The sequence below is a fragment of the Lepisosteus platostomus genome, chromosome 10 (assembly GCF_059453375.1).
Source record: "Lepisosteus platostomus isolate fLepPlt1 chromosome 10, fLepPlt1.hap1, whole genome shotgun sequence".
In the NCBI taxonomy this organism is placed as follows: Eukaryota; Metazoa; Chordata; class Actinopteri; order Semionotiformes; family Lepisosteidae; genus Lepisosteus; species Lepisosteus platostomus.
Genome location: NC_142620.1, coordinates 14,653,254 through 14,667,079, shown reverse-complemented (window position 1 = coordinate 14,667,079; position 13,826 = coordinate 14,653,254). Strand labels below are relative to the sequence as shown.

The following is a 13,826-nucleotide window of genomic DNA, read 5'->3' as shown; positions in this document are numbered from 1 at the left end:
GTTGTTCTCCTTTTAAGTGAGCTGAAGGATAAACAGTGGCATAAAGGAACTTTAGGGCCTCTGAAAAAACAGGCCTCTTCCAATTGAAAAGCTATTTTCAAGCAAGGATCCCCTCAGCGCAGTACAATCCCACCTGGAACCCTGTCCACCAGCACAGATCTGCTCTCTTCTTCCGTATTGCATAGCAGCTATATCTCCAAATTCCTTCCCATCAGCTGGGGCTTCTTCGCTCTATTAGAAAATGAAGGTCCCTTCTGATGGATAAGTAAGGAAAAGCTGATTTCTCTTCCTTCGAGGTGCTAACTTTGCAACCTTCCTCCCACCTCTCGCATTGCTTCTCAACAGCAATCTGTATTGGTCTGCTCTCTTCTGAAAAAAAAAGGGAGGTCTCCTTCCATTGCTCTTTCCTTGGGGATCTGGAATCTCTCGTCCGTAGGGTTTCCTTGAAAAAGGATGGATCTTGCAGAACAAGAAAGATTCTTCATTGAATCTGAAATATCCCACATCTCTTCTGCTGCATCATTATTATACCCTGTTTTACCTTGAGCTCCTGTTTGATCAGATGTCTCGGAGACACAGCAGCCTTCTACAAGAGTGGACTCACTCCCTTCTCGACCTCTTACTCTTGTGTGTCCTCTTGGCCCCTTGCCTTCTGTCTCACCCATCCCCATCCTGTCCATTTCTAGACCCTCAGGAGCACCATCTCCAGGTGTTTGTGTGCTGTGATCAGAAGGCTCATCTGGGACTTGAGGGCAGGACCTGAGGAGGTGACCCTCTACATTCATGGCGTACTTCTTCAGAGCCCACTGCCGTCTCTGCTTCTTCACGGACTCCAGCTTCTGCAGCTCCTTTGGAAGCTCAAGACCAGTGTTCTGGGTAAGGAATGAGTCATTGTATTATACTCCAAGCTTTTCTCCGTTTTAATTTAAGCTTACCAACAATTTTAAATTGACATACTCAGCCTACTGATTGATAAAACTTTGCCACACCATGCCTTTTTGAGGATATAACTAAGGGTTGTATAGTCACTTAACTTCTGCCTCTCCATGATTACAAAGTTTTCAAAAGATCTCCAAAAGGTATAGTTTAAATGTGTTTACTAAATAATTAATTATTTAGTAAAAAAAGTTACTAAATAATTAATTGGTTTCTTAACACAAGGTTATGAAGATCAGCTGCCAAACACCAACATAAGTGTTAGGGTATGATGGAACTTTGTTCTGGTGTGCTATTTGTGACCATTGCGGTATGAAATCATCCCTACCTCATAGCCTGTGTGCACACTGATAGGGTCGTCTCGGTATGCCCCCAAGTAGGAATCCACCAGGGCAGTGTAGTCGAGCATCAGGGCATCCAGCAGGGCCAGGCGCAGGGGGAGCAGGTGAGTCACTGAAAGGGCCATCACTTTCAAGAACACTTCTGGACATGGGCGCATGTACCATACCTGCAGTCAGGTAGGAAACAAAGCATGTTATTGGATGATTTGCAGCAGGAAAAGAAAACGTTCAGATATTCTAAGAGAGCCATCTTACAGAGGGTAGGATCAAGTTGAACTAATCCTAACATGAGTTGCCAACTGTGATTGGGGTGTCCTGGCAGCAAATAACTGGTAGATCACCATTAGAGAAAGGGTGGAAAGATTCCCCTCAGCATTTGGTGACAACTGCTACTTGCTACAGTATATTCCTGCAAGCTTGCTGTACCTTAGGAGAGAGGTGTTGCTGCTCCAGTCAGTGTGTTAACTCCCCTGCAAGACACTGTGGAGTTCTGCGGTGTTTCAAAAGACACAACTGTCTGACAGAAGGACATGTCTGCAAGTCTTCATTCACCCTGTGCAGTACAGGGGTTGTTGCTTCAATTATGCATCTCAATAATGTTTTGCAGAGGGTAACAAAAAATACAGTTTCAAGAAACAGTTAGTGAATGCTTTGGAATTACCTGGATGTCTGCATTAATTACTCATAAAAATGTGGTCTGATCTTCAACTAAGTCACAATAATAGATAAACACAATCTGCTAAAACTAATAACACAAACAATAGTACTTCTTCTTGTCAATATTGAATTGAAATCGTTTAAACATTCACAGTCCAGGCTGGAAAGAGTATGTGAACCCTTGTATTTAGTAACCGGTAGAACCTCCTTTAGCAGTAATAACCTCCACCAAACTTTTCCTGTAGCTTCTGATGAGACGTGCACAATGGTTAGGAGGAATTTTAGACCATTCCTCCTTAACAGAACTGTTTCAGTTCATTGATATTTCTGGGATTTTCCTGTGAATTTTGAATTCATTGTTCCCTCTATGATAGCAAGCTGTCCAGGCCCCCGAGGCAGTAAAGCAGCCCCAAACCATGATGCTCCCTCCACCATGCTTCACGGTTGGGCTAAGGATTTGGTGTTGGCGTGCAGTGCTTTTTTTTCCTTCAAACATAGCGTTGCGCATTTCTGCCAAAGAGTTCAACTTTTGTCTTATCCGTCCACAGAACATTGTCCCAGAAGCATTGGGGAACATCCAGGTGGTCTTTTGCAAACGTGAGACGTGCAGCAAAATTTTTTTGGAGAGCAGTGGTTTCCTCCATGTTGTCCTTCCATTAACACCTTGTTCAGTGTTTTTCTTATAGTGGACACATGAACAGAGATTTTGGCAAGTTCAAGAGATTTCAGCAGGTCCTTTGCTGTTACCCTAGGGTTCTTTTTCACCTCCTTCAGCATTGCACGCTGCGTGATCTTGCCGTGATCTTTGCAGGACACCCACTTCTAGGGAAATAGCAACAGTACTGAATTTCCTTCATTTGTAGACAATTTGTCGTACTGTGGATTGATGAACACCCAGGCCTTTAGAAATGGGTTTGTTGCCTTTTCCAGCTTTATGCATCTCTACAATTCTTCTTCTAAGGTCCTTTTGATTTTGATATTTGATATTTATTTTGATCGGGGCATGGTTCACATGAACAGCTCTTTCTTGAGAAGAGCAGACTCTGTCAGTAACCAACCTTTGTGTGGCTTTTCTATAGGGCAGGGCACCTCCAACCCACACCTCCAATCTCATCTCACTGATTGGAACACCTGACTCCAATGAGCATTTGGAGAAGTCATTAGCCTAGAGGTTCACTTACTTTTCCAACCTAGACTGTGAATGTTGAACTCAAATCAATTATCATGAAGTTCTTCGAGAGGCCAGTCATGAGCCACATAAAGTCCAGCCTCCCTACCCCTCTGGACCCCCTTCAGCTTGCATACCGCCCCAACCCGTCTACTGATGATGCTGTATCTCTTGTCTTTCACATGGCCCTCTCCCACCTGGATAAGAAAGACTCTTATGTAAGAATGCTTTTCATTGACATCGGTTCAGTGTTTACTACAATCAACCCTCAGAAACTGACAGAAGAATTGAGCTTGCTGAACCTTAACACCTTCCTCTGTAACTGGATTCTGGACTTTCTCACCGAAAGACCTCTGAAATTCCAGATCAGAAATAACATCTCCAGCACCATCACAATGAGCACCGGAACCCCCCAGGGCTGTGTGCTCAGCCCACTGCTGTTCACACTGATGACTCATGACTGTACTGCCACAGTTCAAACTGCATCATCAAGTTTGCTGATGACACGACAGTGGTGGGCCTCATTAGCAACAACGATGAGTCACCATACAGAGAGGAGGTGGAGCAACTAGTGGACTGGTGCACAAACAACAACCTATCTCTTAATGTAATCAAAACCGAAGAGATAATCATTGACTTCAGGAGGGCCTGCGCTGATGTACTTCCCACTGACCTGTACATCAACGGCTCCCCTGTGGAGACAGTTAGAAGCACCAGGTTTCTTGGTGTACACACTACAGATGACCTCACTTGGTCCCTCAATACCACCTCCATAGCCAAGAAAGCACAGCAGCGTCTCTATTTTCCTGCGGCGACTGAGGAGGGCAAACCTTCCCCGCCCATTCTTACCACATTCTACATAAGCACCATTGAGAGCACCTTGACCATCTGTATCACTGTTTGGTTTGGGAATTGCAATGCTTCAGACCGTAAGACCCTGAAACGAACTGCGGAAACAGTTAAAAACATCATTGGAACCTCCCTCCCTTTCATTTGTCATCTATCACAAACACTGCATACACAGGGCCTCCCGTATAGTACTGTATATGACCCCTCCCATAAACTGCCTTCGTATCATCTGGAAAAAGATATCACAGTGTCTGGGCTTGCTCCACCATACACTGTAACAGCTTTTTCCTGCAGGCTGTCAGGCTCCTCAACAACCTGGGATCTACCTGCACCCACTCCAATTCCAGAAACAGGTTTTAAATTCCCTCAGTGTTTTGTGCATATTGTATAATATATTTGCCTTAGTGATTTGCACTCTCTGCACTTAGCACTACAGTATGTGTATCCTGTCTACAATGTCTATGTCAGTGTCCAGTCTGTCCTGTCTGTATTTGCACCGTGGACCAGGACGATATTTGGCTTGTGTATGGCTGGAATGACAAATAAACATGATAATAAAAAGTGAACTTGAACTTAAAGGATGTGTTCAGTACTGACAAGAGGTACAATTGTTTGTATGTTATTAGCTTAAGCAGATTGTCTTTGTCTATTATTGTGACTTAGTTGAAGATCAGACCACATTTCTATGAGTAATTAATGCAGAAATCCAAGTAATTCCAAAGGAATTCTTGCAACTAATCTTGAGTTTGATATTTATAAAAATGCTACAATATTAAAACTACTGAAAATGTACAAAAACAACTGCAATATACAGTACATTATATATAGTCCAATTAACATCAAAGGTTTCAATTTTAAGCACAATAAAAATGAAATTGGTGCTGAAGCAACTGCAAGATATTTATAAAAAGCAAATATCTAGGTTTAAATAAACCCAGTCAAAATGAAAAACTGATTGCTGTACAAAAGAGAATATCTCAAGAAGAGTATATTTAACACTGAAGAGCACAAAATGACATATTCCATTTCACCAATGAAAAAATTATTTGAAATTTATAATTAGAAAAGGGGCAGAGAGAATTTTAAATGGCAACAGTCATTATTCAACAAAAAATTAAAATAAATGCAAGACAATAATATCTTAGTCAAAAAACTTAATCTGTTTGTTCATTCACATTTCTTCAGCCTCTACTAAAATAAAGGTTCTGAACCTGTTGAAATCTGTAATCATTATTATTATTATCATGTCCTGCCTCTCGGGGACTTCATACCTTGTTAAGGTCAGTTTTAATCTTCAGGGAGGAGAGACAGGAGAACGGCATTTTCAGGTGAAGGTTTATGCACTCTTGGAGTGTGCTGATCCGATCTGGCAGAAAACCACCCGTTTCCGCGTAGAAGTACAAAAGATCTGCAACCTAAAATGAAAACGAAGATAACTGTAGTTCCTAGGATCTGGGACATGCGGGCCTGTCTGTTCTCTTCACAGTGGCTGAACTACTGTAACTGATAACATATATACCTGGAACAAACTTAATTAATCACAAACAAGGTTGTGCACATGGGGACAAAGGAGTCCTTCTATTAAAGAAAGACAATATTTGCCCGTTTAAATTCTTAGTGGAAGATAAAATAATCAGTGGCTGACAAATAGTGGTGAAAAATTCTGTTCTCAATATTCTTTATTATTTGTCTAACTACTGTATGTATAGGTGCTCCACCTGATTGACCACAGCATACTGTTTCAGTGCAGTACCTATTCTTGATTCATTCTGTTGCCTTCAAAGCCTGTGAGGTTTATTAGCACTTGTAGAAGAAAAAACAAGACAGCTTATTTTTTGCAAACTGATTTTGCAGCAGTTTGTTTTTTTACCTGTGTATCAAAAACATTTGTCAAGGTTACTCCAAACTGATGGTACAAGCAGCCCGAGATGCACCGACAATCATGAACAACCTACGAGACAATTTCAGTTTAAATTACAGCCGTTTCTGATAACCTGATAGCTTGGTCCTGGAAATCACCACATTACAGAAAATCACATCATTGATTCAATAAGAATCAAGGGGATAGGGGGTAGAGAGTTTGGTTTGTTCACAAACACAATGGTATTTTTTCTATATTAACTGATTATTACTTTGAATGCATTACTTCTGCATAATATGTATTTTTAAGATACATTTAAGCAGAAAGCAGTAAAAGAATAGATACATTAAGGGATAATATGTATCTTTCTTTACATCGCTAAGTGATTAGATATTCTGCAGTGGAGGACGGTGAGATTAGTTCTCGTAATCCCAGTTTCAACAAAGACTTCTTTCCTTCTGAGGGTATGATATAATAGTCTGTAATTTGGCATAATAAGTCTCAAAAAGATTTACGGTCTGCTGTAGCTCACCTTCAATATGCTGTTATTCTCCAGAATCATTGACAACCCATTCTTAAATGCTTTTGCCCCAAGGTTCAGGATGTCAAAGAGATACACCATGTTCTTTGTGGCAATCTGTGAAATAAAACCTCCTTGAACAATGTGAGAGTTTTTGCTACATCTAGAATGCATTTTTTTTCTTTTAGAACTGGCAGCCATTTTTCCATCTCAAGCACCCCAATTTGGAATCAACACAGTTCAGCAATGCAGGGATTAGCAGAAAAAAAGGCAAAAGTGAGAGCATACACTTAGAATCTACGCTTCTAGGTCACTGCTTCTCTTGCTTTTCTTCTTTCACAGCCTGCCAAAAACACTAACAAGAGAACAAGGCCTTTGAAGAATGGACAGATGCTGTCCTCACTGGTAACAGTGTGGCCACTCAGACAACTGACAAGCAAGGGGGGGGTCACCCTGGCCAATGTGAGCCCACCAAACCTAGATTCACAGTTACAGTATAATGTGGCATAGACCAGATTCAAACCCGTAATGGCTGGACAATAGGAGACAAACAGGCTTAACCAATTGAGAAACCTGTTTGAAGCATCTCCGTAGAGCCCCAGTCTGGATCTCTTGTGGACTACAATCACTGCAATGGCAAAAGCTCAATGGAGAAAGCCCAGCATTCCATAATATCAGAATAAGTTCTTTGTTTTTTACTTTTTTATTATACATCTCATTGATAGGCTCTATGTCCCACCCCATAAAATTCCAAACAGTTTAATTCATGTGACATTCACCGTAAAACTAAATGAATAAACAGATGAAAAGCAGAACACAACTTTCAGACGTGTCAAACCTCCTTCCAATTTACCTGGAACCAACACAGTCTTTCGTGCTGAAAGAGACCAATTCCATTGGCCCCGACTCCAATGACTTGCTGCTTCTTAATGTGCATTATCTAAGGAGAGTGAACACACACATGAGAATTCTTCCAGTGCACAGGTGTGTAGGGACTGCAGAGAAGGATATCATGTGGTGTAGAGATTTTTATAGCCATGAAAGGTAACCAGCAGTAAAACTAATACATTCAATAATCATCTGAACACGGGTAAGTATAGAACTGGATTCTAGTAAAGTCCCTCTACCTTCTTAACCTTCTTAGTTTTCACTTGGTGTCAATATCAAACAATTAAAATGATCAAAACCTTGGCAAGTATACCCTATCCCTGGAGAAGAATTCTCTTAATCCAATAAATATTTTAAAATACACACACACGGTGCCAGTACTTCTGAACTTTATAGCTGCATGTTTTTAAAATGTTAAGAAGCTGGGGAACACTGTAAAAATTCAGTCATATACTGTCTGGAGTGTGTATAATTACTATACAAAAGCAATTTCCCCCAACATTTTAATTGAAAGAAATTCATTTTATGAGTACTTTGTTATTACAATGGCATACAGTATGTTTCCCTGTATACTATAACTAAGTTCCCCCATATTGCATGCTGCATGTGCCAATTTGCATACTGACACTGCTTCCTGTTTTTCAATTGTGTGAAAATGTAGTTGTTCCTTTATTGACAGGATGACTTATTTTCTCACTTAAGTTATGCAACCAGACAACATAAGAGTGCTTCATTACTGACGCCAACATGACGAACTGCATAGTGCAATACAGCAAGCTGTTACACGCTAAAAAGAAAACTTTACTCACAGCAGGTCCAAATTTCTCAAGAAACTGATCAACGACTACATAGTGCACAAATTCACTGTCATCATCTGAGGGAAAGAAATCATATTTAAATACAAATACTGTATTTTGTTATTTGTCCAAGCAATAGACCTATTTCTAACAATTTTAATTTTATGAAATGTCAGGAGTCTTTTTTATGTTTTTATGACTCTTTTGTTATTATTTGTAAAACTAAAAAGTGACTCCACAAAATATGCCTTGCTACTCATACTGTTAACTAATTATTTACTGGTACCGGTGTTGGCCTTTGAAAAGATGACGGCACAAATACACTGTGGGTCTATCTGAAGTTTAACGACATTCAGACTTAATAGGTTAGTCCGTGGCCACCTCAGGTCAGCATTTTATAAAACCCACTGACACTTGAGATTTAAGGTGGCTTAGTGCGTACATACTTGTGACTATAGGAACAAACTCAAAAAAGGTACTTTTCAGGCTTGGAAGCACGCTGCAAACTATTCTATTCACGCTGTAAACAGACTTGACAGAAAGAGGTGATAAAACATGAACAAAACAAAACCGCGATTTCCATTCCTTGCAGTACTGTTGGTACTATATTTCTTACTTCAAAAAGTATAAGCTACGTAAGAACTTGGGGTCTACATGATTTGACAGGGACTGATGTTAAGTGGTTTATCCACCACTTTCTGTTTCCAACAGTATTGACAAAGACTTAAGAAGTAAAATACTCAAAATGGAGTGATATAATTAGTGCAGTACTTCAAAACACAGTTGTATTAAGAGCACTGCTCTTCCTGATTTCTATCAATGATACTGTATAGATTCTGGCATACTTAGCAAACTAGTCAAGGCTTGCGGACTATAACAAAATAGAAAGATAAGCAAATATTGTAGAAACTCCAAAATTCAAAAAGATATACACAGACTGAATTCTGGACTGGACAAACACCCTGCATGCATGTACAGTACATAAAAGGAACTACAAATCTAAAATGCAGAACACTGAGCTTGAAAAAGCTACTTATGGGATATATGGGCATCAACAGAATAATGTCAATGGTATAATGTTTTTAAAAAGGACAATACATATTACATACAACTGCATAAACTTCAAAAACATGAACAACTGTTGATCAGGTTTACTACAAAAAGTAGCAGTCATCTTCCCTACAGGAAATAACATTTCACAGAACCAAACAAAATATCATTTCAGCAACAGTGATCCTAACTATTACCCTCAAGTAGTGCAAATTGCCATTACATGGTAAACGTCTGAGGCAGATGCTTGCTGAAAAACCTAAAAGTCCACAAGTTTCTTTTTGGACAACGTGTCTGTGAATCTGTAGGTGGGTCAGAACTGGTTCTGGATTTTCACAATGTGCAGCAGCAGTCAACAGAACATACACAATGATAATTTCACAGGAAATCTTCCAAGCAGTCTTGTAACTTTTTTCCTAATTATAAGTAATTCAAACAGTTCCCAACCACAACTACTGTTAAGTGAAAGGTAGATTTTAAATTCTATTTAATTGGATAGTTTAACTGAATATTTTTATCACATCTCTTAAACATCCTTAAAATATAGTATTGATTAAAACAGGTTGAACTTGTTGACTTAAAAAGTGTTCTTTATTATCCCAATGCAACTGTACCTTTGTTTCCAAGATTTGCTCACTAGAGAATTTAGGACTGCTCTGTTACCGGCATGCTCACATTGGTAATATAGTATGAAAGGGCACACCAGGACCAGATGTATCTTCACATGTTAGACCAGCCCTGTCCCTACAATTGCCATCCCTGAGCTCCATGAAAGAGGTCACATCAATTAAAGGTTAGCCTAAGACCACTTTTTCATTTTGGGTTCTGATATGGCCACCTTGTGAAATGTGAAACAGGTCTGTGATCCATTACACACATACTGTACTCCACAAAATTTTGAATTATGTATTGACTTGTTTAGAGGTGAGATTGTAAGAAAGGTCACAAACAAAAAGAGGCAATTCAACCTATCCAGATTGATTGGTTGTTCTTTGCTAAGCAATCCAAAGGGCTCATCTCATCCACCAGGTTGTCAGCTTTACCAACAATGCAATCCCCCAAAACCCTTTGGATAAAAAAGAACTCAGATATCAGAAATGTTGTGAATAATTAGTCTCTAAGTCTATACCTCTTACTTCTCTGTTCAGATAACTGTACAGTACAGCAGACTGATATTTCTGCATGTAAATCATACCTACCTGGAATTATATATTTCCTGTAGGGCTGACACTCTGCGACTGCCAACTGACCATCGGTTACCTGGAGCTCTTCAGAAACAGGTTCACACTTCCCTGACTTTTCTCTGAACAACAGTGCAAAATTAAAGGGAACACATTCACACTTCCTTTTGCTTTCATAATACAGAAATGTTGTCTGTATCTTCACTGGAGATTAAACAGACATGAAAGTAAAATGCGGAATCAACTACAGTTTGTAACTCAGCTGCAACTCCATGGTTAATTTTATCAAAATACTGCTAACATCCTCTACTTCTTAAAAGCCTCTCACTATAAAGAAGAATGTGTAATATCACAAACAAATTACTTTAAACTCTTAAAACACTCTTGATCTGAAAACAGTTTGCTTTGCTACGTACCCATTTTCTGGACCACCGCAATTTTTGGAGAATGGTAACTCAACTGTGAACAGAATATACAATGTAAACAGATTAAATTTCTTTTGAATCAGAGTCCAATGATACCTCTCATTAATTCTTCCAAGTTTTACAGTGCAGCACCAAGACAGAAATAATTGGAAATGTAAATTAAAATCTAGATGGGATTTTAGGAAGACGGGAAGATGTTAATTTTGTAGAAAATACATAGAATAATATTTAGGTTACTGACTAAATTTGCTTATTCATTTATTACTACTATATAAAACAAGTAAATAAGTACATTATAGAACACAAGGTAAAATTAATTACTCATTGATCCGAGAAAAAACAGTAAGGTCTGAGCATGAAAAAATATACCATTCTTGATTTTTTCACCCAAGAAAAGTGTCGGTCCCAGCAGCTTCCTTCCAGTATCAGCATTTACAACTGAATTTAAAAACAAATGGGGAAAAAATGTTTATCAAATCCAATAACATAATTTCAATCTTTGACTTTTCCTAAAAAAAAGTAGTTTTAGTTTGTTTAAACTCTTAGGACACAACTGTAGGGGAATTACAGTGCTCTTGTAAGACTCTACTTTTTAAATGTTTTACACAGGAGCAGACAGAGCCTGTACCATACACACCTATAAATGTGTATTAAAAAAGGCAACGAATTGGTCATCAATAACAGACCGCGATTTACTCAATCGCTTTGTCTTATTGCCTAAGCAAAATGGAACCAATATATCACGCTTATGAAAAGAACTATTTCAGGTCATTAGTATGGTGTAGCAAAATCTTGATTCGTCCTTGGCCAGTACAAATGAGGACTAGATTATTAAAATTCTAAACTTCACCGAAAGAAACACAACATGGTTAAATACTTTTTAATTATGGTATTTTAACATAAGTTAAACTAAGAAACAGAGAAGAACATCGCTGGTACTTGAATATGATACGCAGTCTGCTAAAGAGTTCCCGTGGTGAGAGCAATCGAAAAAATGACCGCATGAGATTTTTTGTTTAACCAAATTCTGAATTGGATCGTCACTGAAGCAGGTTTGGAAAGGCCATGTGAAAACTAGCAGGAGCGCACGCTGGTGATATCAGGATAAAACCTACAAACGAGTTTATAGATGAGAAACCGAAGAAATGAGGATCAAAGTAGCACTGAAACTTGGACAATGATTAAATTATTGTAGAATTTAACAAAAATGAATTGGTTATGCTATTCTGCTGCTTACTGTATAACAGCAAAGACGCGATCATTCGCGTGTTAACCGCCGTGCCCAGCAACTTGCACGTTTAGCTTTTCGTGTGGTTTAATAAACAAAAATAAAATCTTTGTTACAGTTCTACAAAAACAACACCTGTATTGCATGCATCGTCGCCTTTTGTTTTTGCTTTAAAATTTAAGTTCATAAGCTATTACGTCGTAAAATAACCTCCGTAATCTTTTACGTCTAAGTATAAATATCTTACCTTCTTCTAAAAGTATTGTTTTATTGAGGTTAATACATTGCACGGTACCAACATAAGACCCCCCGTTTACGGTTAACTTCACTCGCTTCTTCTTGAATTGATCCAAGAAGTGTTGGTCGTTTGAGCAGTCCATTTGCTCTGTGAAGTCTGAATGAACTATCAGAAATAGTCTTTTAGTCTCTCGTTTGACAAACGTGTTTATGCGTTTTAGTATTGCAATAGCATTGATTTCACTAATTTTATTTTTTCCTGAATTCTTTAGCGCAGGTTCTGCATCCGGCGAGCGTGAAGCGGACTGGCGCTGCCAAGAACCAGGAACTGAGGACTGGAAGACTTGGTGCGACGTTCCACATAATGCACGTGGGCTGAAGAAAGCGTGCACAGGGCTAACGAGATAGGACTGGCAGGTATATTATTTTGCATAGTTATTTTACAAGCAGGGATCACATTTACGTTTTGATTAATACTGTTTTCAGAACTAAGTAACAGGACTCCAACTGCACAGTCTTTTAGGCCTTTGTGTGGGCGACACTGCAATACCTTAAGAATCTATTATCAATTAGTGTACAGTCTCACAATTAAATGATTTTTTGGATACACATTTAAAATGAACTGAAGAGCAATTTGTACCAGAATTTAATTTTTATAAAATACCTTTTGGTTATTGTTTCAGGTTTTAAAAACATTTCACGGCCTTAGTCTGTCCAGTCGAATTCGTGTAACATAAGACAATCGCTGTATTTTAAATGTTAATATTTTTTTCCAAAAATAGAAAACACTTTGTACATCCGGTTTTTTAATTGTAAAGTTTTTCATTTTTAATTTGTTATTTTACTTTATAACGATGACATTGTTAGAGTACTGTATATGAATTTAAGAAGATGCTTTGCATAGGGTGTAGTAAAGCCAGTTTTAAGATTGTGTAACTCAATAAATACTTTGTATAGTACGATATTCATCACCCATTTCCTAGCCTCTACCAAGTACAAGGGCCCTGGAGCCTATCCTGCAAAGCATCAGATGCGATACAGTTTGAACAGGACACCTGTCCACTGCAGGGCACACACAGACCATAGGATAGATAAGATCACTTTATTAGCCATATACAATTTCTTGTATTAGTAATTTGTCTTTTTGCAAACCCCAACTTGCTCTACATGAGACACACAGACAGGGAGAGAAGCTTGGGGTCAGAGCACAGGGTCAGCCATTTATATGGTGCCCCTGGAGCAGGTGGGGTTAAGGGCCTTGCTCAGGGGCCCAACGGAGTAGGATTCCTCTGCCGGCTGCGGGAGATGAACTGGCAACCTTCCAGCTACAGGCGCAGATCCTTAGCCACAGAGCCACTGCATCTGCCCCCCCCCATCGACCATGGCCAATTTTACAGAAAATAATTAACCAACTAGCGTATATCTTTGGACTGAGAGAGGGACAGGATGGAGGGAAAGCCACACAAACACAAACATACAAACTCCATCCAGATACCCCAGGACCTGAACCCTGGGCCCCTTCGCTGTGAGGCAGCAGTGCTAATCACTGCAGGCAGCTTCAGATTCATTGAACCTCAATAAAAGATAATTAAGATTCAAAAAGGATTATACCTGTTTGCCCTGTTTCATGGTATTGTACAAAACATTATTACAAATGAACTTCAATTCGGACAAAAGGAGTTGAAAGC

General features: G+C 39.1%; 1 protein-coding gene across 1 annotated transcript; it reads right to left on the bottom strand.

The window, feature by feature from the left end:
• Positions 1-240: 240 nt before the first annotated feature.
• On the bottom strand, positions 241-12,960 carry exd1 (exonuclease 3'-5' domain containing 1). Its single transcript, XM_088648360.1, has 11 exons — positions 12,149-12,960; positions 11,043-11,111; positions 10,665-10,707; positions 10,267-10,370; positions 8,030-8,094; positions 7,186-7,272; positions 6,345-6,449; positions 5,822-5,902; positions 5,223-5,366; positions 1,265-1,444; positions 241-872 (listed from the first exon to the last, which is right to left on the bottom strand). The coding sequence occupies exons 1-11, from the start codon at positions 12,279-12,281 to the stop codon at positions 339-341; spliced, it is 1,545 nt and encodes a 514-aa protein (XP_088504486.1). The 5' UTR covers positions 12,282-12,960; the 3' UTR covers positions 241-338.
• Positions 12,961-13,826: the final 866 nt, after the last annotated feature.